At 52.7% G+C, this 26,671-nt stretch overlaps 3 protein-coding genes across 11 annotated transcripts in view; all 3 read right to left on the bottom strand.

Moving 5' to 3' along the window:
- Window positions 1–26,671, bottom strand: part of TBC1D24 (TBC1 domain family member 24) — a 371,517-nt gene that overhangs the window by 253,247 nt on the left and 91,599 nt on the right. The window lies entirely within an intron of this gene.
- Window positions 1–26,671, bottom strand: part of VRK3 (VRK serine/threonine kinase 3) — a 362,077-nt gene that overhangs the window by 133,157 nt on the left and 202,249 nt on the right. The gene's annotated exons all lie outside the window — the stretch shown is intronic.
- The window catches only part of LOC139804148 (ankyrin repeat and fibronectin type-III domain-containing protein 1-like), a 185,522-nt gene that overhangs the window by 59,560 nt on the left and 99,291 nt on the right, over window positions 1–26,671 (bottom strand). For 3 of the 9 annotated variants that reach the window (XM_071761031.1, XM_071761028.1, XM_071761027.1), the window contains exons 1-2: window positions 9,995–10,207; window positions 8,826–8,866 (exon numbers count right to left, since the gene is read on the bottom strand). Coding sequence is in view for 3 of the 9 variants with exons in the window: in XM_071761023.1 (XP_071617124.1) it covers window positions 8,826–8,866 (41 nt within the window). In the remaining 6 variants the exon portion in view is untranslated. Of the gene's footprint in view, window positions 1–8,825; window positions 8,867–9,989; window positions 10,208–26,671 lie in introns of those variants that run through there. The other 6 variants (XM_071761030.1, XM_071761025.1, XM_071761026.1 and 3 more) reach the window with 2 other exon arrangements.

Genomic DNA, 26,671 nt, shown 5'->3' on the forward strand with positions numbered 1-26,671 from the left:
TCCCCATGGACCAGCCAGGAGATGGGGCAGGCAGCATCATGCTCATCCTGAGAAATGGTGACTTTCCCCCCTGGGTGAAAGGGGGTGACACTGACTGTCAAGAAAGGCTTTGAAAAAGTAGAGTGAAAAAAAAAAAAAAAAAGGAACTTTAAGGGGAGTTCACCAAATCACAAAATCACCTTGGTTGGAACAGACCTTCGAGATCACTGAGTCCAACTGTTAACCTAACACTGAGCAGTCCATATCCATAAGCACCATGTCTGTATGACTCCTAAATCCCTTCAGGGATGGTGACTCCACCACTGCCCTGAGCAGCCTGTTCCAATGTCTGATAACCCCTTCATCCAATCTAAACCTTCCCTGGTACAACTCGAGGCCATTACCTCTTATCCTGTCACTTGTAATGTCATTGGTCAGACTGATCCCCACCTCTTTACAACCTCCTTTAAGGTAGTTGTAGGGAGTGAGGAGGTCTCTTCTCAGCCTACCTTATGCCCATCAATGTCCATAAAGTTCTAATTTCACAGGTAGGAAAATGAGCAACCTGCTTAAAAAAACCTGTTTGCTAAAGAGAAGGTGCAGAGTGGAAAGCAAATAAAGAGTGGTCAATACTGAAACATTATTACAGGCAGGAAACTGCTAAGGGAAACTAAAGCAGGGGAAAGAAAGGGAAAATGCCTGGGTGGACATGCAAGACCTAACATTAGGAGCCAAAAAAATTCTAGCAATAGGCCTGTTTATAAGGAGCAAGAGGACCACCTTTAAGGAACAACAGGACCACCTTTAAGAAGCAATAAATCCATTTTTAAGGACCACTAGGCCCGTTTTAAAGGAGCAGAAGACCCATTTGAAGGAGAAATAGTATAGTTTTAAGCAGAGGTTGTAGGAGCTGAAAAAACAACCACAGTCAATGGGTACTTATTCTGTGTTTTACAGAAATGAGAGTAAAGAACATCCTAGGAGAGATGAAGCTTTCTTAAACTATTTGCAACCTTACCTACATCTAAGGCAGCCAAACAGCAGCAAGCAGCCAGCAGGATAATGTGTAGCCAAAGCTGGGGGGGGAGGAGGATTTTTCTGGGCTCTGCTGCTTATTTTGAGCAAAGTTGGGGCTGCCATGTCCAGATGGCAACCGGCTCCTTCCCAGCAATCTTCACACCCAGCAGTGAAGCTGACCTAGTTAACTGTGAAATGGTCAGCCTGATAGAAGACCCAGAAGCCAGGGCTCATCTGGAATTAAATTAAGAAATAATTAAAGGATGTAAGTTCTAATTAAAATCAGCCGGTGTAGAGGAGAGATCCAGTCAAATGAGCCTGGTGTCACTTTTTTAGTGCAGCCAGGCTGAGCTGAAAAAGGCCCTGCACAGGCTGAAGTGCTTCTTGACATGCTGATTTTACAAGATAGGATGGTGCAGTGTCAATAAAGCAGATGAAGAGCTGGCTGACAGGTCTGAAACAGAAGAAGTCGTCAAGGGGGAATCGTTAGCGAGGCTCCGGGGGGAACGCGCGGGTCGATATTTTCATCGATGCTGGGGAAGGAAATACAAAATCTTTTGGGAAAAAAAAAAAAAAAAAAAAAGTAACAAAATTAGCAGATGACAGGAAGATTGATGTAACGGTAAATATTGATGAGGAGAGAGTGAAATGTGGGTTGCTTGGTAATGCTGAGCCCATTCAAAGCCTGTAGATGTTAATGCAGCCCGATGCAGAACGACACACCTACGGAGAAGGATTTCAGGCTGTATTTATGAACAGGGACTGGATCCCAGACAAGAGAGAGCCTCCAGAAAGGCTCAAGGGTCACCACGGTTGACCAAGCCAACACAAGGCTCTAATGTGGTGCTGTGATGAAAAGAGCTGATGCAGTTCTTGGGGGAGAGGAGAGTTACGGGTATTGCGCTGCTGAGACAGGCAGGGAAACACTCCTGCAATTAAGATGCCCACGTTTGAAAGGGGACACTAAAAAAAGCAGAGAGGCTGGAGGGATGAATCCCAAGACTGATCTAAGGGCTGGAGAAAACATCCTGCTGCAAAAGATTTCAGCTACACTGAGTTTATGGACAAAAAATTCTGCCACCCCTCCCTAAAGCAGAGCGGTGCCAACCACTCTGGCCCAGCAAGATGTGAGAGAGCCAGGGACTGGGAACTGAAGCCCAACAAGTCCAAACGAGTTTTGGGTCAGATTAGATACCTCTTGGAGATGCTCAGAGGACTAGATACCTCTCAGAGGGCAAGCCCAACTTCTTGAGCTGGCAGAGAAGTGTGTGGACAGAACTGACACCCCTACAGCATGTGGGAAGCTGAACTCCACGATCCAATAGACCCTTTCACACCTAAATCCCACATGAGTGAATCCCAGTGGATAACTGGAGCTGCCAGGCTAACCCCTGCCACAGAGCACAGTGAAGATGGGTGACTCCAGGGTAATGGTTGGACTTAAATGTTTTTTCCAACCAAAACAGTTCCATTATTCTATGATTCTATAATTCAGGAGACAGCACTGACCTTGGAGCAACGAGGAGCTGGGAACACACGAAGCAGGAGGCACCCAGAGATGGGTGATTCTCCTCAAAGGCCAGGTTCAGAGCTAGCTGTGAGAAGTCCCCATCAGGAGCCAGGATCACAGCATGTGAGAGAGGACCTCCCACAGCTCTTGCAGAAACCCCAGCAGTGCAGGAACCACCTCAGCCCACCTCTCCCTCCTGATAGCCAGCGATGGGACCCCGACTGCCAGGGGTGGGACCCTTCCCTCCCTTGCCAAAAGCTTCTCAGTGTTGAATCACTGCAGCAAACACTTTGCTCCCTTGCTTAGGGGAGAAGGCAGCCGTGGTTATTTTGTCTAAAAATGCCCATCTTCCTACACCCTTCTCATGGTTAATGGGGAGGGTTGCAGATGTGGAAGAGCTGCAGCTGGTGCTTAGGTGGTGTCTGTGCCAGTCCCAGCTCTGAGCTGGCAGCACTGCCCTCCCACCCCATGAGAGGGGAAAGCAGCCCTGGGTTCAGAGCAGGGGGGCAGGCAGATGCTGTGTCAATGTCTCCACCAAAGGACCAAGGACCTCCAGCAAGTGGGCACCAAGAGGCCATGCCCACCCTGCTCCCTGGCCTCACAAGAAGCAGCAATGAGAAGTGTCCCATGGAGGGGTCTTCTCCTACCCAGAGGCATCACAGAGGGACACGGGCTGAGGACCAGCCCCAAACCTAGTGGGGTCTCCATGGGGACAAAAGCCTACCCAGTGCCACCAGATTAAGGGTACATGCACCCTTCAGCTGGGACAAAAGGAAACACAGCTCTCTGCAACTCCCTGGGAGGAGGTTGGAGCCAGGGGGGGTCGGGCTCTGCTCCCAAGGAACAAGGGATGGGACAAGAGGAACTTTTGGCCTCAAGTTGTGCCAGGGGAGGTTTAGGTTGGAGCTTGGGAACAATTTCTCCCTGGAAAGGGTTGTCAGGGCCTGGCCCAGGCTGCCCAGAGCAGGGGTGGAGTCCCTGTCTCTGGAAGGGTTTCAAAGCTGTGGAGATGTGGTGCTGAGGGCCATGGGTCAGTGGTGGCCCTGGCAGTGCTGGGATTAATGGTTGGACTGGATGATCTTCAAGGTCTTTTCCAACCAAAATGATTCTGTGATTCTACGATAAAGACATTGAGTACTTTTGTGGCAGTACTGGAGACAGGGAATCAGGACCAGGCAGGTTTTTAATTGGACTGGAACTGAAATTACGGGAGGTGGGGGGGAGAAACAAACCTGCTTTGGTTTAAAGAAAGGGGCTGGGGGATAGAGCAAAAAAGCCCTTCAAGTTTCTATGACAACCAGCACAGTAAAAGCCTACATTGCAACCTCACTTAACACATTAAAAGCTGCACAGAAACAACTGAAACCAAAACTTTGCCCTACCAGCAGGTCCAGGAAGGTTGTTCACAGATGGAGAATGAGCACACTGCCAGAGGCAGGTTCAGCCCAGACACCCAGAGCAGGGCACCATGGACTCAACAGCCCCCAAAACTCCTCTTCCTACCCCCTGTCCTTGAGGGACCCATCCTGCTCCCTCTGCAGCCACAGAGGAGCCAGACCAAAACCATTTTGAGGGTACAAAGCCATTTCTAAAAGGGCAGAGGTGCAGACTGTCCTCCTGCCCCACTGCAAGACCCTGCCCTAGAACACTCACACCCTTCAGGGAGATGCCAGCACCCAGGAGACTGCACAGCCCCAGCCCCCAGCACCCATCACCCTCCAAACAGCATGGGGGCAAGGTGCAGCACCCCCCCCTGGCCACAACCCCTCTCCCCAGGGCAGATTAGGCTCCAGAAGCTCAGGTAATGACTGGGAGAGACATGGCCACCTTAGCTTCAGAGCCCAGCACATCCCAGGGTAGGGGAAACCTTTTGAAGGCCAGAAGAGAAGTTGCAGAGCTGGTCAGAGGCTGCAGCACCAGCCAGATCCTGCACCCACTGCAAACACTGAAAGCATCTCTGCCATGCTCTGCCACCTCCCACCACTCAGACTCCTTCCTGCTAACCCCCCCTGCCCTTCTTCTCTGCTCTCCATCCTCAGACTGGCATCTCTTGAACCACAACATTTCCCTGAAATATCTTTCCAGGATTCTCTTCCTTTCCCAGCACTCAGAGAGGCTTCAAGCCCCTCCACCTGCCTGGAACTTGGGCTCTTAATCCACTGGACAAACACCAGGGGAAATATTTTTTAACCTTGCTCTATAACCTCAACGTCCCAGCCCCTGCTGCTAGGATACCATGACCAGCATCACAACCTTCATTAGTTCATCACATTGAGTGTGGAGGAGTTTTCTCCCTGACTTTTCAGAAAACTGGCTGAGCCAGGACTCCAGAAGCTAGGAGCTCATGGTCCCTTCTGGAAGGCTCTGCTCCTCTTTAGCTGTCAAACTGCACCCATCCAAGGAGAACCCAACATTTTTCCTCCACCATCCTGCTGCTGGTGCTGGCACTTCATCCTTTCCTACAACTGAAGCTGGGAGAAGTATTCTCCAAGACCCAGAAGGTGGTCTGAGAGCAGTTTCTTGTAGTTCTGAGCATCCCATGGCTCCAGTACAGCAAGATGGCCTCAGCATCACTTCGCCCACCCCACTGCTTCCCTTGCACCATCTCTTACACCCCCTTTCCCTGTGCATCCTCCTGGCACTTTGGAGGTGGTGACCCTGAGCTGCTTGCAGGGCATCCCAGCTGAATGCCAAAGAAGTCAAGTGCAGTGTGTGGGTGTGTTGTAAATTATCATTGCTAAACAGGAACATCTGATCAGGAGGCAACAAAGTGAGCACCCAGCTTAGGGACACATCAAGCTTAACACTTCTAAGATGTAAATCCTGATTTCTAAATCCTTAAAAATTCCAGAGTTTTACAAGATAGGGATTCAGCAGTGGAACATGTTCATCTCATGGGAAGGTTCTGCCCTAAGAGCTGGGTGGCAACAAATTAGCTGCAGAGACATCTTGGCCTAATGAAGATGAGAAGGCAAACCAAGAACGAGCTGCTGCTTTCTGTAAGGTGGTTTCAAAGGTTCTTCCTGTGTTTCCATGTCTGAGTCATAGCACAGAAGGTGAATGCCCATCTGGCATCTGCAAACAGAGGCAGAGCCACCAGGTGCCAGGACAAAAGGGCAGTGGGATTCTGCTGGAGCACGATGTGGGCTCTGAGATATTCTTTGGCATGGCCACATTGTCCCAAGGGACTGAACAAGCAGCTCAAAGGAGAGCATTTGATGTCACTCCTCCCAGAGCCTGGCAAACATGACCTGCTCCTGAGTGATGGCTCCTGACAGCTGAGCACTGCTCCTGGCAGAGGAGACAGCCCAGGCAGCTCCTGCAGCACATCACTGACACTTTAATTAAACCCAGGTAGTTCAGTCAACATTTTGTAGGGGAGTACGATTGCTATTACTACCAAAAGTTCTTTCTGGGTCTGGAGAAGCTGAGTTCCAGTCTGTGTCAAACACATGCCACCAGCAATCAGCCAACACATGAGCCTGATGTGGCTCCTGTCAAGACACTTCCAACCAGCCCCACCAGGAGAGTTATTAAGCAAAACCACCAGTCCCATGAGAGCCTATTTCTGTCTCTGAACATGGTGTCTCTGGGTCTTCAGACAGTAAGTCCTTAATCAGGAAACTGCCTTGACAAAGCAGAAATTTGGAAGGGCCTTCTCAAGGGACCTTTTGACTTTCTCCATCAGAAATTTGGAAGGATTTCTAGAAGCCCAGATATAACGACAACATTGCAGCTGAATTAGCAGTGTCCAAAGCCACAGTGATTAAGGAGCAAAGGACTTAGGGGCTGGACTTCAGCCCATGAGATGTTTCTCCCCTTGTCCCTGCAAGTGGTGGTCAGCCCCAAGGCAGAGGGGGATGCAGAGAGGGCTGCAGTGGGGGAGGTGAGTGCCCAAAGTGCAGCAGATGAGAATTAGGAGATTGGAATATACTGTTCTGAGATCTGAACAACCTGCCTGGAGACTCAGCACAAGGAAGGCAGCTATTCAAATAGGATACAGCACCAGGCTGGAGCAGCCTCTGTGGGTAAGGAAACTCATGCAGATATTGTCTCACTGCTGGACTCATGGCCACTTCCTACAGGCAAGACTCCTCTATGGAATTTCAGCTGTGGAAGCTCTTTGTGTGCCTGTTCTTCCTAAGGTGCTCTCTAGCCCATAGACTTCTCAGGTAATGCAATTTTTTTAAAGACTAATGCTTCAGCCCTCTCAAACCAAGCAGCATCTACCATCAGGAGCACAAAAAAAATCTTGGGTAACTGTCAGTAGGCCTCAGAAAAGAAGTTTTAAGTCCTTTGCCAAATACGTGTTCATTTTGTCATAGCATCCACAATGCCTCCATAACCTCCTGGGCTATCTCACTGATCTCCCAGAAATCCACGTGGGATTAAACAGCCTGGGAAATATTCCAGCCCATATTCTCAGAAGTCTTTAGCTGCCAGTGGTCTTGGGAGATCAGACTGCCTTGGGGTGAGCAGACAAGAGCTCCTGGAAATTAAGACTTTTCAGCAGGGATCTAAGAGTCTAGAACTGAGTTTTAAAACCTTTTGGTAGCATAAGCTACCTGTACTCAGCCCTGGTGAGGCCACACCTCAAGTCCTGTGTCCAGTTCTGGGCCCCTCAGCTCAGGAAGGAGATTGAGGTGCTGGAGCAGGTCCAAAGGAGGCAACCAGGCTGGTGAAGGGATCCAGCACAGATCCTATGAGTAGAGGCTGAGGGAGCTGGGGGTGTTGAGGCTGGAGAAGAGGAGGCTCAGGGGAGACCTCATTACTCTCTACAACTCCCTGAAAGGAGGTTGGAGCCAGGGGGGGGTTGGGCTCTTTTCCCAGATGACTTTCAACAAGACAAGAGGACACAAGAGGTCTTAAGTTGTGCCAGGGGAGGTTTAGGTTAGATATTAGAAAGAATTTCTTTCCAGAGAGGGTGATGAGACATTGGAATGGGCTGCCCAGGGAAGGGGTGGATTCTCCATCCCTGGAGATATTTCAAAAGAGCCTGGATGTGGCACTCAGTGCCATGGGCTGGGAACCACGGGGGGAGTGGAGCAAGGGTTGGACTTGATGAGCTCTGAGGTCCCTTCCAACCCAGCCAGTTCTATGATTCTATGATTCTATGATAAGGAAAGAGAAGCCAGCAGTTAACTGAAGACCATGACCACACTTTATGGAGCAGGCAGCTCCATAAAGCTCCATGACCTCATCTGCCATCCCAGCATGGCCCTGGACCTGCCTGCCCTGATGCTCAGGGGCAAGGGAAGATGCTGCCTGGGTGCTCAGTGTGTACTTGGGCACCCCAGGAAGCAGTTCTGCAGGAAACCTTGGGAAAGCAGCAAAGAGCAAGAGCAGAAAAGAGAGTGAGTTTTGCAGGAGGCGTTTCTTTAACTCATTTCCTTCTGAATCTTCCAAAGACAATCCTGCACGTCAGAGCACTGTTCCACAACTTCAAAACCACATATGATGTTTGTTTCAGAGGAAAAAAGGCAATGACATGAAGATCTTCACTCTCCCAAGCAGAGCAGGAGCAAATCAAGGTGCTTCATGGTCACATCTAGAGCCAAACCTCTCAGCATGGCTATCAAATACTGACATCTCAGACACATCCTTCCAGCAAAGAGACAATTTTCCTGCCTCGAAGGTGCCATGCTGGGGGCACCAACACAACGGGACTGCAAGCTCTGCTTGTTTTTCAGCACAGGTCTCTGAGGTGAGAGCTGCTCTCACTCACATGCTCACGGACTGCCACAGCCAGCCCAGAGCCATGGACAAGGGCACATGCAAAGCAACCAAGTGCTTCAGCTAGTGGGGTGACCCACAGAACCTTTGTTCATGCTCCAGAGAGCCTCTTCCTTCCCTCTTGCCCCTGCAGCTCCCCGTGCTTTGCAAAACACAAGGGATGGGAGATGACAGGCATCAACGTCAAAGCACTGGCAGCAGAAGACGTGCTTCACCGTCAGCCCATTGCAACACAGAACAAAACCCTTCAATTCTCCAAAGCAGCTCAGCTGTGCAAACCTGGAGCAGAGGGAGCAGGGGTGGGAAAGGTCACCCCACATCCCCCGCTCCCCAGCCGCCGGGTCCCAGCTCGGTCCCTGGGGCTCAGCCCAAGCTGTCGTGATTCCTTCTGACCTGATTTAATGATCTGCATATGCCCTGGAGTCAAAATGACTGACAGCCCTTCCCCTGTTATCCTCACTCATGTAATTGCAGCAGCTATTCTTGTACATTGCAATGTCTAATCTTAGCAAGCCACCGAGCTCTCGCTATCATGGACCGACCGGGAATTTCCACGCAATTACTCACCACAGCTTCTGGCACTTACTTTGGTTGGTAAAAGTCCTTCTTGTCCGCTGACCCCAGGCTCTGCAAGACACAACAGACAGATGGATTTCTTTCACCTTTTGCCAAGCAGTGTCATCGATGAAGAGGCTTGGTGAGCAGGAAAAGGCACGTCTGTTCTTTCTGCTACCTGTTGGGTAAGTGCGGGCAGGCTGGACAGGGAGGGCAGCTCGGGACCTTCAAACTCTCAACACACCATAGGCAGAGCTCACACCCACCAAGGCTGGAAAAATAAAGAGCCCAAGCAGAGGTGTGGGCCTGAGCCCATTGTATTCAGGCATCCCATCACTTGCAGAATCATGGCACCTTGTGTCAGGATGTAGGGATAGGATGAGAAGGAATGGTTTCAAAATGAGAGAAGGGAAATTGAGATGAGATCTGAGGGAGAAATTCTTTGGTGTGAGGGTGCTGAGCCCCTGGCCCAGGTTGCCCAGAGAAGCTGTGGCTGCCCCATCCCTGGCAGTGTCTCAGCCCAGGTTGGATGGGGCTTGGAGCAACCTGGGCTGGTAGGAGGTGTCCCTACCTGTGACAGGGAGCTAGAATTAGTTGATCTTTAAGGTTCCTTTCCAATCCAAACCAGGCTGGGATTCTACAACTCGTGTCCTCTCATGCCTGCCTCAATGGGAAGAGGTTGAGGTGCAGGGCTGGCAGAGGGACTGAGCCACCACTGCCTGTAGCAGCCTTGATAGGGCAGGGAACTGAGCCCAAGGCCCAAGCCACTACCTAGGGACAGAACCATGAAATTCTTCTGCCAAGATAAATGATGTCAGACACCAAGCATGTCCAGTCTTGGGAAGCAGACACAACCCTGATGCACACTCAGGTTCCCACAGGCTGCCAGCTCCACCAACAGCAGCCTAGCAGAAGTCTGGCAGCACCCAATCCCGGGCTGCCAGAGTGCCCTGGGAGCCCCCAGCCACACTGGACCCTCCCCATGGGGACCCTGGGGAACCCACAGACCCCGCTTCGGGAGCAAGTCTGAGCTGCTGCCTGACACACAGAGATCACACACACCCCGCTGCTCCTGGCCCTGCTCTCCAAGGGGGCCAACACCCCCCGTACCCCCACTGACCCCCCCAGCACGCTTCATCCCAGAGGCACCCGCAGTGGGCAGCGCTGGGGCAGACAGACAGACGGACAAACCCACCAAACCTGGGCGTCAGCAAAGCTGTTGCACTGCCGGAGCCCCCTCCTCTTCCTCCTCCTCCTTCTCCTCCTCCTGCTCTCAGCCGTCACCCTCGCACCCTGCGGGGCTGGGGGACGGTGGGCAGCGGCGTGGGGCGTCCCCGTCCCGCGTGGGCAGCAGGCATGTGCGGGTGCCACGGGAAGCAGGCAGGGGCTGCGGGGCTGCTGTTGTAGTTTTGCTCCGTGGTTGCCAGGCAATGGAGAGCGCGAACGCCGCGGAGCAGCGGGGCCGAATGCTAATCAGGGTGCGGGAGCCCTCCCAGCCCTCCCCGCTGCCCAAAGCCTCTGGGTGTCCTCACCCTGGGGCTGAAAAGCAAGCAGGGAAAGGAAGATCCCGGCCTTTTAGCAGGCAGGGATCCACCATCACCAAAACATCCCCCTAAAAAGGGAGCTCTGGCCAAGCCGGTGAGCTGGGCTGCCCCTGTCCCCAGCACAGAGGGGTTGGTTGGACACGGGTGCAACCAAACCCACAGCACCAAGGCAGAGCTGGATGTGTGCCACCCTATTGCATGTCTCATGGCACCACGGGGCCAGGAGGACACACCTGAGCTCCAGGTTGGGATAGAGCTTGGGGTTAGCGAGGCCCATGGGACAAAGCTCTCATCAACCTCAGATGTCCTTTGCCACTCCAGACAGTACCTGACCTTTCTATAGCACCCTAACAGCAGGAAACAACACTGACCCTCTTCTAAAACGGTGGGGGCACCATCACTGTCACCGATATTCCCAGCACAGGAGATGGCAAAACCTGCAGTCAGTAGCCCCTTCACACAGTCCTAGGTGTCACAATCCTTAAACACCTTCACAGGCCTGGACTGCTTGCTGGGGTCTCCTGCACATCAAGGCACAGCTGGGGTCTCCAGAGAGGCTGCACTGTGATGGTTCAGCTCCCAGAATAAATCTGGGAGCCCCAGAGGCTTCCAGAGATCTGCTGCTGCTCAAGATGCTGGGAAGAGCCTGGCCTTGCTGGGAGGGAGGGAGAGAGTGGAGCATCCCCCAATTCCAAGAGTCCCCTGTGAGCCCCAGACCCCCGCAGCCTGAGTCACCCTCCAGTGGGGCCCACAGGGATTCTTCTTGCCTGCTGGCTTCATTGATGACTCAGGGCTTAGGAAGCACATTTTAAATCCCTTAATGAAATAATGGAGAGAGTCATTTTGATCCTAGTGTATTTTTAAAACAAATACTTCAAGAGAGGCTTGTGCCCGTCTCCACCCTTTCCTCCCTAGACCTGGAGACAAGTGACAGCAGGGACCAGGCTACACCCTCCATCCCTTCCAACTGGTGGCAATGTCCTGGAGGTGGTGTCCCTCATCATCCTGGTGTCCCTCAGAGCCTGGCAGTGTCCCCAGCACCTCCCTCCCCCTGGCTGTGTGCCTTCCAAGCCCCTACCCTTTCAGATGCACCCAGGCACCCTCTTTAAACTCTCTGCAGAGCAACAACCACCCAAACAGAGGCAACAGCAGAAGGGGACAGTGACACCCAGCCCACAGCTCCTGGGTGCCAGGGTGCAGCCTGCCAAGAAGCAGGGATTGCCTGACAATATGATTAAGAAAGTGATGGCTCAAGGTCATTCCCACTGCTGCCCTTGGCCCCTCGCTGTACAGCAATACCTGAGCCAGACCTCAGCTGCCCTCTGGCTGATCAAAGGACCTCTCTGTGGGATGCTCTGAGCCTTTCTGCTCCTGTGAAGTGCAACGTCAATGCTGAAAAGTGACACGTCCCAGAAAACACCTTAGAAATGCTATGAGGGAAAAGGCAAGGCAAGAGGATGCCACCTTTCCCGGTGCTTTTACATTAAACCAAGATGATGTGAGAGGTCAGAGTGGATTTATCAGAACCCATGCTCCAGAGCCTCAAGAGGCACTTTTGCAGGGGTGTAAAAATGCAACCTCCCAGACTAGCAGAGCAACACCCAGCTGCACCTGGGCCATCATCAAGGCTCACCCAGTGGCATCAGAACCAGTGGACCAGGGCCAAGCACAACCCAGGCTCCAGCTCCTCCTCTCTCCCCAGCGTTGCCCTTCCCAACCCTCCTGTCACAGCCACACAACCACCCATCTCCCTTCAGCACTGCACCACAAGCTCCTTTTAAATACTGGAGTATTTAATGTAATATCCGTACATAATAATAAAATATATCCGTACAAAACATCAAAGACAGTTGTGGGCTTATCCCTTTACTTAAAACACACCCCACAATTTCCCCAAAGCCTTTGCAAAGCCAGGAGATTCTGGGCCAACTTGAAATTATTGTCTTAATTTCATATTTCAGGCACTAAGTAAACTATTTTGCAAATTATTTAAATCACATATTTAAAAAGCCCGAGTTACACGACGTATAGAAGCTACCAGGCAGGCTTCCCTCGAGCAGCTCATCTCCAGAGCCAGCCTTGCTGGGCCCTGAGCAGAATGAGCACAACATTCTGCAGAGAGAAAAGAGGAGATCGATTTAAAGGACTGCTCTGAATTCTGAAATTCAGCCAAGCGGTGGAGATAACAGACAGAGGGTTGGAAACAGGGATGCTCACGGGGGGGGGGGAGGAGGAGAGGGGGGGATAAGGCAGAGGTATTGTATTATTTATTTATTCACGCCAGCAGACATCAATCCTGTTGTACTTTTCCCTCTCCTAAATGTTGCCAAGCATAATCTCAGCTCATCTTTTTCTGGGCAGTGTCCCTTGGAGAAAGAAGTTATTAGTAAGTCTGAAGAAGCCTCATGCAATTATTTAGAAACTACACCAAAATAATCCCCAAAGACCAGCCGCTGCTTGCAGGTGGCAGCTTTCTAAGTCATTCCAATAAAATCTGGCTCAGTAACTCCCAGCGTAATCAATGCCCACACAAACAAAAGGGAGAAAAACCCAGGGACGAGTTATTTTTCCACGCTAGAAGAGGATTCTGCAAAACAAACTGTTGGGCCAATGCTGACAGAGCCCCAGGCTGCAAACCTCCAAGCCACGCTTGGTCACCTGCTAGGACCTCCACTAGGACCTCCCTGAGCTGGGCTGCTCAGAATCCCATGGGATGTGGGCACGGGAAGCAGATGCTTGGTCCCCAGGGCAGGAGAGGGCAGGGGGACAGAGCTTTGTCCCCCCCATCCCAGCTGCTCACCCCTGGATCCTGCTGGTTGGTGCTTCCAGGCGGAGCCGTTTGTCAAGCTCCACAGATCTGCAGCGTGTGCTGCATTTATGAGTAATCTGGAATTGATGCCTGACTGTCAGAAGGGGAATAAAATTAAGAGCTTGGGATGCAGGAGGGTTGTTTGGAAGGAGGAGGAAGGAGGTATCACCCCCTCACCCCCTGCTAGCAGCATTCCTCCGAGCAAGCCCGACTCCATCTGGAGCATCCCAGGGCTGGGCACAGAATGCATCCCCTGTCCCTCCATCCCTGGCCCCTCGGGCACAGGCTTGGCCAGGAAACCAAAGAGAGGTGGGGATGGTGCCTCCTGCCCTGCAGACACCAGCTCCCCTCAGGGGGACTCTGGCACCCATTCCCCCAGCCATGGCCCTGGCACCACACCCTTTGGAACAGCACTGGAGGGCTAACCCAGCCCTGAGTCTCCCCAAGAAAACCAAATTTGAGGCCAGATGAACCCTCAATCCTAAAACCTGAATTTCAGGTTGGATGAACCTGCTTGCTCAGCTGAAAATGACATACATCACTTATGAAAGTGATAACTCCTGCCTTCGATTTGGCCCTGCTGCCAAGCTGCTCACAGCCCAGAGGGAGCTTGGGGCCACCCAGCCAGGTCCATCTCTGCACCTCCAAAGTGCAAAGATTTGGAGGGGAGATGATCCTTGCCTGTGGGTTGGAGCACAGGGGGCATGAAGGAACGGAGAAGAGAGGGGATTAAGGAACAGAGAGCAGGAGCTAAGGGTCACAGAGAAGAAAAAAATCTGGTGGCAGAGGATGACTCAGCCTGTGACAGCAGTGTCACCTGCCTAGATGGAGAGATGGAAGGGGCTGGCTGGAGGAAGGAGGACACATGCCTTTGGGAATCAGAACAGGGCCTTGGTCTTTGGGAGGGTGGCATTTCAGGAGAGCACAAGCACCAAGGCCAGGGTTGGGTGTGTGAGCTGCAGGCTTTCTGCACCCAGCTTCTGGCCATGGGGATCCTACCTCCTCCTCCTCCTCCAACTACAAAGGACCAAGGAGGGGCCAGGCAATTCCCTGTGGACCTGACCCAGCCAGGGGAGGATGCCAATGGCTCTAAAATGTTCATTCTTCAGTGGCTAGCTCATCCCAGCCCAGCTCTGGAGCAGGAGGCTGAACCAGTTATCACACTCGCCTGCAAACAGCGCTGACCCCGTGCACGCACACGGGGCATTGACACCCATCCAAGTTGGGCTTTGAGACTGATGAAAGGTGAAAAGTGTGCCAAAAAATAGAGAAAAGTCTTTTTGGACCATCTGGGGGAAGGAGAAGGGAAACGTGGCTACACACGCGAGGTGTTGCGAGGCGATCCAGGAAGAGAAACAAAGCCCTGCAGAGCAGCTCGATCCACACCTGGGAGATGGAGGGGCTCGTGGTGTCCTCCAAGCAGCTCTCCCCACAGACCCACCCACAAAGATGTCCTATGTTCCACTGGCTCCCCTGGCCACCACATCCTGCTACCACAGCCCTGCTCGAGTGCCAGCCTGAACCCAACCACCTCACCCTGTCAGGATGGCCTCTTGTGGCCCACACTCTAGGATCAAATCTTTCCAGAGGCTGAATGCTCTTCTCTGGTTGCTCACCCACCCCCACGTTCAGGACTCAGGAGGGGAGACCTTGGTCATTTCCTAGGGGATGAAATACAAACATAAATTTGGTTCTGTGGAGAACCAGCTTCATCCTTCTCACAATCTATATCTGACCTCCTGGAAAATACAGAGATGGGTTCTCCTGGACCATTATCCATTCCTCACTCCAGAACATGTCTCAGCAGCTCACCCTGGCCTTGCCAACATGCTGCATTCATGAGGGCTAGGCCAAGCCAAAGCAGTGCCAAACTCCCCAAAAACATTAACTTTTGCTTCCCCTCCTCACAGCTCAGCCTTGCAGGGGTGTTGCACCAGGGAGCAGAGCTCTGTCAGAGCAAGGAGGGACAGAGCCCAGTGCCATGAGCTGCACCGGCACAACCGCAGTGCTCACCAGCACCTGGGGACACCCCTTCTCCCTTGTCTCCTGCCCCTGGGTGTTTAAAGGCACACAGTGGGGTGAGCTGCAGCACCAGCCCTCACAACCAGGTAAAGAGGACAGGCTCCCCCTCTGCTCCTGCCTTCCTACCAGGAGGAAAAGCAAGTCTGCAAACAAGCATCTGCCAGCACCCCCCCAGCAAAACAAGCTCCTGCCTTTCATCCCCCTGCCACCGCCCTCCCCTCCCCATCCCACCCACTCACAGCATCTCCCCAGCCCTCTCCCAGCCTCACTTTCCCCACCCTAGCCCCTTCCCTGGCCACATTGGAGCTTCTCACCCCCAAACTCCTCACAGCTTGCCCCAGACTGGGACAGATCCCAACTTCAGAACATTTCTTTACCGAGAGTTCATCCAGGAAACTTCTATTGTTTGGTTTTAGTTATGTTTTTCTTTTTGGTTCTCTACCTCTATTGCACTGCTACATGCCTGTAACAACTCATTTATGCAGACACACACAGCATTGCACACACAGCCTCCATCCTCAAACGTTGCTCTTGCTGGAAGGAGCTCCCTGAGCCATCCTGAGGGCTGGCACAGCCCAAGCCCTGCACTTAACTGCTCATCAGAGCTGCTGGGGATGAAAAGTTGTCAAACTGCTGTCAAAACCACCACAGCTTGGACACCTCGTCAGCTCAACACCACCACCCAGGTGTGGGCACCTCCTCTCCCTGTTTGCACGAATCAAATCCTTCTTTAGGCAGGCAAAGGGCACAGGAGCTGCAGGGAGGGAGCAGCAGGCGCGGGGCTGTGGATTCCTGCACCTTGCTGCACGTTCCCTGTTTTCTCCCTTAGTTTCACTTCCCTTCCTCGATGGCAGCCTGCAGACTACTGCAGTACCTTGAAACACATCCAGAAAGACCCGTGTTGGGTTTTAAGTGTTTGCAGCATCAGGGCTGAGATGTGGAGCTGAACGTGCTGCTATTTATGGTGCTCAGCCCCGAGCCCCACAGGATGCAACACAGCGGCCTCGGTGCTGCTGCCACAACATGGGGTGGTTTTATTGTTCTGTCTTTTTCCAGGGGGTATCAGCTGCCTGACTCATCAGTTTTGGTCAGAAAAGGGAGCAGCTGAGACTCAAGGGGAACAGAGACACCAGGTGAGAAGGTGATGTCCACAGAGAAGCCTTACAGAGCAAAAAGTGCTGCATAAAAAGAGAGGGCAGGACTCCAGTGCCCTAGGTAACACTTTCAGCTCCATGAGGGAGCTCCCCTTTCCACCAACTCAAAATAACTCCCCTCGGCCTCCTGTTCAATCTCAAAGTGGCTCTTTTAAAAACAGAGCTATGAAATATACCAGCCAAACCATTTTTGGAGCTCTAAGGCTCTCCAAAACTAATACACTGCAGGCACCGATGTCCATGCTCCTCTGGTCTTTGCCACCATGCAGCCCTTGTCCCTCTGTGGACCCCAGGGGACACTGTCCCTGCCCTTCATCCTCCTCCTCTTTGCCACCACCCCTGCAGTGGCTGCCAGCTCTGCCAGAGAGCCCCATCCCTTGCACTGGCACTGCCTTGGGGTACAAACACGGGCTCAGGAGTGGTAGGGGATGGAAAGGAGAGCACAAACTGCCCCAGGAGCCCATGGAAGGGACAACCCCAGGGCACTAAAGCCCAGATTGGGGCTTCTCAGCACACTCAGGGCTTTTAGGCTGTATTTGCATCCCATGGCACTGCCAGAGAAAGCTGGAAAATGAATGTCTTCAGCAGGCAACAGCAACCACCATGGAGAGCAGAGGGGGCAGAGAGCCTGGGGCTGCTCCTTTGGATGCCTTGGGAAGAAATGTAAATACCCAATAAACTGTTTAAGCAGAGAAAAATGGACAAAACCATTATTGATGTACATCGTGGGGGAGGCATTAAGTAGAAGTCCCTTGACCTTCACACACTTCTGTTGAAATTTTCATTGCCAAGGCTGAGGGATGGAGGCACCAACTCGCTCCAGGCCACCTGGCCCTCACCCCAAGAGGACCACAAGGAGAAGGGGACATGGGTACCCCCAAAAAAACAAGCAGCTTGCTTCATAAAGCCAACCTCAGCCAGCAGAATGCTCCAGGTCAGCACACAGGGGAACTTTGCCCTGTCCCCAAGCCCACCTGCCTGGCTGGGAAGGGACAGGGACAGGGACAGCCAGCCCTGTCCTCAGTGCCCAAGCTTGCTGAGAGACTGCAGAAATACCCTAAGTATTTACAGGGGCTCCAGCCAGCCACCCACCACTAAATATTTAGGCATCAGACTCCATAAAGGAAGTGCAAGACACACTACAGAATAAATTGAGTACATTAGAAAAAGCCCGGAGGGGAAAAATAGATTTTTGGAACGTGTTCTCAATCTCATTAATTGGGAAGACAGCCTTGGAGGGGAAAAAAAATTATTATATTCCTCCCCAAACCATTATCCACTCTTCAGAGTGTATCATATGAAAACAGTTATATAAAAGAATAAATTATATTTGGAATGGCAAGAACCCCAGAATAAAGCTAGAAAGTCTGATGTTCCCATATAAAGATAGGAGACAGTTATCTGTTCCAAATTTTCAAGTTTTCTGCTGTGCCAATTCAAATTCACTACATACCAGCATGGCCATATAAAGGGGACTCCACCCATGTAATCTTGGAACGAGCAATAATCCCCCAAACTATCAACTTAATGTATGGGGATGCAAAATGAGACAAGAATGTACTCACAGAGCGAGCGATCCATTAACGACATGGCAAAAGGCACAGGAACGTGCACACAGGGATATCTATTTAAAGTGACATTTGCATTGAAAGACCAGCTCTGAAATGAGGATTTCTGCACGCAGACGTTGCAGATTCTGCAAATTAAAAGGCCCTTCCTAGACCCAATGTGAATTTTTATGTTTTGTTTTATTTTCTACTATTTGCTCGGTGTCACGTTTCTTGGCCGGCACAAGAAAAACAGCTCTTGGTCGGGGTTTTTTACATTAACTTTGCTTCTGAAGGGCTTTCCAGCCCATCTCACTCGGGCAGGGATGGTTCAGGGACAGCCCTGCAGGGCTAGGAGGGCTGAAGTATCTCCTCAGCCTGGACAGGGTCCTCAGACCCTGAAGCCCATGGAGAAGCCACTGTCCCAGCCTTGGGGGGATGTGGGTGCTGGTGGGCAGCACCCAACCATGCAGCAGGCAGCTTCCCCCTGAGCAGGTGGCCCTGAACTCCCCCTTACCCTGTGTTATATCCAAAGTGGATAACATCCTCCCTTTTTATGGATTTTTACAGGGGTGTGATGAGCCACCTGGCTGCTGTTACCCCACTGCCACCCATCTCTGCCCCAAGCCCATGGGGCTGCTGCAGAGCCAGGCAGGAGGATATGATCCTAAATCCCACTCCAGAGCTCCCAGGGAAACTGCTGTCACCTCTGAAACCACACAACGAGCTGGTTCCTCACCTAAACCAAACAAATGATACCTAAAGCTCAGCAAGGATCTTTCCAAGTTCCCCTTCCAGTTTGGAAGTAATGGGCACACAGAGAGCCTGGAGCACCCCAGCACCTCCATATGCCTCCCACTAGTCCTGTGGACCCCCCTGACAATGACACGAAGTGAGGAGATGGGGACAAGGGACTCATCTTTTATCAGCTCAACCCACGTTGTTGTTAAACCAGCCACGTGTCAGGGCACAGAGTCCCCTTGTCACCAGTGGGAAGCAGACACCTGAGGAGTAAATTCCTTATTTTCTCCAACTCCACCAGTCTAATAAAAAATTTTTAAAACAATTTCAAAAAATAAACAATAAAATAACCTTCCAGACATGCTCAGAGTATGAGGGGTATCAGCATCACCCCTCTGACCAGGGCTGCAGCAGGCAAGAGGCACTGCAAGCGAGCACCCTGGAAAGCAGCCAGCAGAGACCTGTCCAGGCCATGGGGATGGGCACAGAGATAAAACCCCTCAGCTAAGCGTTTCCATCCAAGCCAGACAGTGACTAAGAGGTGGCATTAATTTGTTACCTGCTCAAAGTTAAACTTTTCAGACCCAGAAGAGCCAAATGGTTGTTCCAAATGAAAAAAGTCCTGCAGGATTCGTTCTTTCGCCCTGTCCCAGGACTACCCGGGGACTCAGGAGTTCAGGATGGAGCTGACAGCTCCTTCATATATCACAAAGAATAACAAACTAGCCTTTCTGTTTTTCTTTTCACTCCCCTGATGTTATTTACTGGGCACACGAAGGCTCATGTCATGGTCACACAGGGCTGCAGGAATGTGGGGGTCTGTCCGAGCTCCACACGTTGTTATTGCAGCAGATCAAAGGGGAACACAGAAAACAAAAATCTGTTTTATTTGCATTACTGCTGTCAGCACAGAGAATAAAAGAGTGTGCACGAGGGACCATCCACCTTCTTGCTGTAGGTCAGAGCTGGGGCTCTGGAGAGCCCCTTAGCTCTTTTGCAAACCTTCAAACTGAGCTACGCCGAGCTGCCAAAATCAGACTCCCCTCTGCAGCCCAGCACGAGACCCAGAGCTCCCTGGCCCTTTTTTGACCCACTCAGTCCCCTCTCCTTCACCACTCAAAGCCAATTTTGTTGCACAATCCAACAAGATTAAGAAGCCCCCACTGGGGCAGTGGGGTGATAGAAGTGCCCAGAGAGGCCCCAGCCCCAGTCCTGAGGACCCTCCTGGCAGAGTGAAGTCACCTGAGGGACAGCACAGTGGTGGCCCTCATGCTCCCACAGACATGAAGACCAAAGAGAAAGTTCACAGAATCATATCACAGACTAGTTTGGGTTGGAAAGGACCTTAAAGATCACCTAATTCCACCCCACCTGCATGGGCAGGGACAAACTAGACCAGGTTTCTCCAAGCCCCAAGTTGATGGTGACAACTTCACCCCATCTCTGGCAAAATTCCTACCAACTTCAACCGAGTTGGGCTGCTGGAAGGGAGGGCAGCCCAGCCTGGCAGCCACACTGGAGGTGAGCAGCACACAAAGAAGTGACTCTTACGTGCAGGCAGAGCATCCTCCCATGGCAGCCCAGGAGCACGGGAAGGATGGTGCCAAAACACAGCAGCTGCTGGGGTGGCAGTGACAGATGTTGTGTGTAAAATGCCCATCTCCAGGCTGCCAGGGCTCTCAGGGCTGAGCAGAGCACAGTGCTCCTCCTTCCACCTCCCATGGCCCTTCCCTGTTGTACCTACACTCTGGTCCCCACCCTGTGGCTCCTGCCCGTCTCCTCACCCTCACCCCAACCTGCCAGCTCCTGCCCACCACCCGATCAGTGGGCAAGGGGAAGCCTTTGAAACCAGGGCAGCTCTTTTGGACCAAACCAAGATCCCACCTGGCAGCAGCTGCTGGGACCAGGGAGCCACGAGGGCACAGGGCCAGTTGTCACCATGAGCTGTCCCCTCCTGTGGCACATCCTCCTGCACACAGGGGCCTGGGCACTGGTCACCCCTGTACAGAACAGACCAGCAACCCCCCAGGCTGCTCGCCTGCACCCATCTACCCTTCCAGCCTTCAGCACAGTCAGATCCACAACATCTTCATCAGTCACAGGAAAAAAAAACAGCTGCCTTGAATTCATTTCAGCTTTATCCCAGCAAATCTCTTTGGTACCCCCCTAGTTCTGAATCACTCACCATCTCCATAATGTTTAGAGCTGCACAGGGGCCTCTGCTTCTTCCTTCTGCTGCTTCTTTTCTTCCTCCTCCTCTTCCTCCTTGTCCTCCTCCCCTCCCTCCCTGGGCGGCTGGGCTCTCCCTGTTGGGAGGGCAGCAGCCTGTCCTGAGATTCCCATCGGGCTGCCTCCGGCCTCTCCCCACAATTACAGCTCTCTAAGGCTGTCCCAGGATAAGCAGCAATGACAAACCTCGAGGCAACTTCCATGGAAATGTCTCTTCAGAGGCAGGTTTATCTGCCCCTGGAGAGAAGCATCCTGCACGGTGATACCAAACCAGCAGGCAGAGAGCTTGAAGGGCACAGCAGCACCATGACCTCAACCTGTCCCTCAAAAACAAGGGTATGAGCCTTCCCCTGGGACTCTGTGTCACCCCAGTGGCCCCAGTCCCCAACCTCGCCAGCTCCTGGGCAGGTCTGGTGGCCCAAAAAGTGGAATAATGGCTGGAAACAACCCCAGGGCTTGCATGAGCCCTGTGTTTGCAAAGATAAAGTGATTCTTTAATGCTGTGTTCAAAGGGTTACTTGGGGGGGGAGGGTTCTAGCCCACAGGACACTGTTTGGCAAGATGAGGGTGCTGGGCATGTGGGATGGGCAGGCAGGGTACAGCCCCAGCTGGTGGCTGCAGGAGAAACCTCACACCCTGGAGCTCAGGGTACCCCAAAGAGGCCCAGCCTGGCAGTAGGGGACAGGTTTGATGCTGGTGGGGACACCAGCACTATCTCTCTCTCTCTCTCTCCCCCTCTGACCTCTCAGGCTCGATCCCCATGAAAGCCCAGAGAACCCACCCCAAGTGTAGAGCTGGGGATTCACAGCTCCAGAGGACAGCAACCACCCTGCTTGTGGCAGAAGCTGCTTTTATAGGGTATGATGAGTTTACAGCTTCTCTCCCAACAAACCTCTCCACACTCCAAGAGCAATAAATGATCTTTTACCTTGCTTTCCCATACCATGGGAGCTATCAAACTCACCCCCCCTCCCTCCCCTTGCCTTAGCCCTGCTGCAGCTCCCAGCCCTGCTGGATCAACACTCACTGCAAACTCCCCACAACCACCCTCTGCTCTGCAGACAGCAGCCCCTGGGCTGAGGAGGGGTCTGTGCCCTCCCCAGTCTCCTGTGTTTCCCAGTCAGTCCCAGAACAACCCTTCCAAAGGGGTGAGCAGGGCAGCCAGTAACCCCAGTCCTACCCATTGCTGCTCAGAGGCAGCAGCAGCACCCAGCTCACTCCCTGCTGTCCTGCTGCTTTATTTTAGGGACACCAGGTGCCTTGGGGAGGATGCAGGGGCCCCTGGTCCAGCCCAAGTTTGAGGCAACTGAAAAGCACCCAAATATTACTGACATGCATACAGATGTCCACCAAGCACCATCCACTGATTAAGAGTTGCTTTGAAATAATTACAGGCAAACATCTTTGTCCAGGGTGAGGAGATGAAAGGCAGAGGAAGAACTGACTCAGCTGAGATAAAGAGGCTCCAGCATCCAGACTCCAGCACCAGTTAAAATCTTATTAAGAGTTTGTATTAAAACCTCTGATCTCTGCTGAGGCTTCCCCACCGAGTGCCACATATTCACACGGGAAGAGACACTCACTGCCCAACACCATTTTTAATGAAATACCCTTAAAAAGATACTTTGGGGATAAAACGACTTGAAAAGGCACGTGCACAGCCAAGAACAGAAAACTAAAAGTCTAAGTTGTTTCACAGCCATGGGGTGATCACATCACCCCCCTGACACTCATACCACGTGCCTCAGTTTACCCACTCGGTACAGGCAGGTATGGCAATTCCCAGCTCCTGCAGGGCAGTGGGAGGTCATATAGATACATGTCATGGACTCGTAGACTCACAGACTGCTGTGGGTGTGAAAGGCACCTTAAAACTCCTCCAGTCCCACCCCCTGCATGGGCAGGGACACCTCCCACCAACCCAGGTTGCTCCAAGCCCCATCCAACCTGGGCTGAGACACTGCCAGGGATGGGGCAGCCACACCAAAGGGCCAGGGGCTCAGCACCCTCACACCAAAGAATTTCTTCCTGATGTCTCCCTCTATACCCCCCCACACACACATGCAATTTCGGGTCTGTATGCTTTGTTTCTGGGGCTGCTCCTGTGGGAAGCACAGCACCTCCCTGCCAGGATGCACGGGCAGCAGGAGGAAGGGAAGCCATGCCTGCAGCATGCCCTGGGGAGCTCTGCCCACCATCAGGCAGCATTTAAGCTGCTGGGAGAGAAGAAATTAAAGAAATAAATCATAGATTGTTCACACTCAGTAAACACTCGCTAGAGAGTTATGATTAAACCTTGCAGATGTTCTTCCCTGAGTCTGGGCAGGACACAGTGGGGCTGGTTCTGGCTGGTTCTGGGGTGAGGTGGGAGCCCTGGGCCGGCACAGGAGGGCAGCGGGATGGGTGCTGCAGGGTGACAGGGACATCAGGAGGCTTGTCTGGGGATGTGGGTGCAGAGGGCTTGAGAGCACAAAGCCAAAGGTTTGCTGTGCAAGAAAACCTGAACTGGGGGAGGAGAAGGAAGGTGCAGCCCCAGCTCCGCTGCCAGCATGGAGATGGATGCAGAAAACATCCACTGCCTGAACATCACTGCCTTGCACCCATGCACACATGGTGGTACTGCTGGGAGGGCACCCACACTCCTGCCCATCCCCTGCCCTTAGGATCCAGCTGTCTGGGAGCATCCCAGCACCTTGGGGTTCCTGGCAGTGGCAGAGAGGGAGATGCCTACTGCAAAAATAAACAGGGCAAGATGCTTTGGGCAAAAAGGCCCTTTTTGGAGAGGAAGGGAGGACGGGACAGTCAAGAAAGAAGAAATGGGGAAGAAAAAGCTGCTGTGTAAGAGATGCAGGGAGGGAGGGAGCTGTGGGGGAGGGGATGGGGAATGGGGAAGAAGTTGAAAAGAAATCCCTGGGGAATTGTGGAGGAGAAGAAAGAGCACAGACACGCCAGGCGAGCCGAAGCGAGAGCCAGGGAGCAGGAAGCTCCTAACTAGGCTGGAGACAGAGATACTACAGCCTGGCCGTGACGTCAGGGCCCAGCGGCAGTGGTTTCCAAAACAACTCCAAACTCCAGCACCCGGAGATGGAGTGAGAAACACGGGAGAAGTGGAAAGGAGCCGGGGCTCTGCGCTCAGAGAGAGTTGGAATGGAAGCTCGAGAGGAGTCTGCGGAGCTGGACCCGCTCCCGGCTCCCTCTCGGTTTGCGTTGGCAGGAGGGGCCCTGGGGAGCTGGCAGACATGGAGACGGGGGTTATTGTAGAGCCAGGAAGCATCAGAAAGGAAATTCCAGAGGGTGTTTTCCTAAATTGACACGTACAATGAAGTTACAGTCCCCCGAAGCCCCTTTCTGCAAGAAGGCAAAATGCTGGATGCTCCCAAGGAGCAGAGCCAAGGAGTGAGCAACACCAGAGAGGGTGACCCAGTGGAAATAAATGGGCAAGAAATGGAAACCACACACAGAGTTGTCCTGATGGCAGTGGTGCTGCTCTGCCCCAGCCTGCTTGGATTAAAGGGTTTTATGGCTGGGTTGGCCAGGGCTGGAGGACACGTGAGGAGCATGGGCAAAGCAGCTGGGGACACTTTGGACTGTTTGGAAAGGGCAGAGGGAAAAAGGAAGAGGAAGAGGAGGTGAAGCCCCAGGGGTCAGGCTGTGACACCCCTCACCCAGGGCTTGTGATCGAAGCTGCCTCTGGATGAGGGTGACTTCCAACAAGGAAATTTCCTGGCTGTGTGGACAACCTGGTGACCAAGCAGCTCCTCGCTCACGGAAGGGAATCAATTTGCCCTCGTTTCAGGCAGAGTGAGTTTGACACAGACCTCTGCAACCTCCCAGGGTCTGCACAGGACCCCAGCATCACAGAAAAGCACCATGACTTCTAGGAAATCCTTTTGGAAGAGACCTCTGTGTCCCAGCAGTGGACAGATAGCAGAAACCTGTCCCCATACCTTCACTTGCATCTCCCCTTCTGATGTTATCCACACTCAGGAAGATCCCAGCCCCCAGGATCAGCATCACCCAAACTCCTCAGAAGCCACAGTTCAAGCAGCCCAAGGCCCACGTTCCTCTTTGGTGAAGCTGCCCAAGCTCATGTCCTTTATGTGATGATGGGAGAGATGTCCACCCACCCCACCACAATTCAGCTGAGACTGGACACTGATCAACCTCAACCCTCCTGCCACAGCCATCCCACAACATCTCCACCCTTCTGACAGCCCCAAAGGCAGGTAGGGTGCCCAGAGCTGCAGCTCCTGGCAAAATGCAGGTGCCATGGGGTTATCTTCAACATCTGTCAGATGTTGAACAGAACTAGAACAGAACAGATGAGGTCCAGACAGCTCCAACTGAGTTAACCAGGACTTCAGAAACTGTTCTCCCTGAAATTATGGCCCTGAAATTCATGGTTTAACCTTTTGCAAAGCCAGAACACAGCAGCCATCATGGGTCTGTTGCTGCTTTTAATTGTCAGAGCTGTAATTGGGGCAAGTCCCAGTGCTGGAGCTGGTCCTGGGGGTCAGGAACCCTGCAATAATCATAGAATCCCAGACTGGTTTGGGTTGGTAGGGAGATTAAAGCTCATCCAGTCCCAATCCCTGCCATGGCCAGGGACACCTCCCACCTGCCCAGGTTGCTCCAAGCCCCATCCAACCTGGAATTCAACACTGCCAGGGATGGGGCAGCCACAGCTTCTCTGGGAAACTTGGGCCAGGGGCTCAGCACCCTCACACCAAAGAATTTCCTCCTCAGATCTCATTCAATTTCCCCTCTTAAAGTTTCAAGCCATTCCCCCTTGTCCCACCCCTCCAGGTCCTTGTCCAAAATCCCTCCCCAGCTTTCCTGAAGCCCCTTCAGGCACTGGAAGGTGCTCTAAGGTCTCCCCACTGCAGCCTTCTCTTCTCCTGGCTGAACACCCCCAACTCTCTCAGCCTGGATGCAGAGCAGAGCTGCTCCAGCCCTCTGACCATCTTTGTGGCCTCCTCTGGACTCAATCCAACAGCTCCATGTCCTTCTTCTTGTGCTGAGGACCCCAGAGGGGAATTCATCCCTGGCTGCTGCTGGGACACACAGCTGCCCACTCTGTAACCACTGCTGCCATGTGATGAACCTGCTTGCTCTCAGTTCCTTCCAAGTGCTCCCAGAGCTTCTGCTGTGGATAACCCAGCTGAATGGACTGGCTGAGAGGAAGGCAGGTGTCAGGACATTCTGATGGACAGGTTCAGGGTGGGGAAAGGGGCTCCCATCCTTATGCCAAACACCAAGGGGGATGTGTGGGGCACAAGGCTGGACTGGCTCTGCCTCCAAAACTCACTGAGCAGCAGAGCACATGCCACACGCTTGGACACCAGTTTGCAAACCTCATTCCTGTGCTCAGGGGAATCTTTGTGAAGTCCACAAGCTCCCCAAGCCATCCAGAGGAGATGGCTGGGATCACTGCTATGCAGGACTCAGCAGGAGGTGACACTGGGATGGTGATGGCTCCTCTGCCGCTGCCAGATGAGTGGGCGCTGGCAGTGCCCAGGGAGCAGGGTGGTCACCAGCAGAAGCCCCTGACTGTCATCCCTCCCCCTGCTCCCTGCTTAAAACTCATCACTGCTTCTCTCCTGCCTGGAGGCGAGGAGAACCTGACTCACCCACAAGAAGAAATTAATAAGGGAGCAGAGAAGATGGGCTCATCCCCTCCAGCAGGCAGCATGAATCACAGCTGCTCCTGCCCGGCTCCGGCATTGTTCCAGCCCTGAGTCAGTGCTGCTGTGCAGGTTAACGAGGGGAGAAATTAAAAGTTATGGCCCAGGAAATGCAGCAGCACTGAGAAGTAAAAAAAAATAAAATAA

The sequence above is a fragment of the Heliangelus exortis genome, chromosome 17 (genome assembly GCF_036169615.1).
Source record: "Heliangelus exortis chromosome 17, bHelExo1.hap1, whole genome shotgun sequence".
Classification (NCBI taxonomy): domain Eukaryota; kingdom Metazoa; phylum Chordata; class Aves; order Apodiformes; family Trochilidae; genus Heliangelus; species Heliangelus exortis.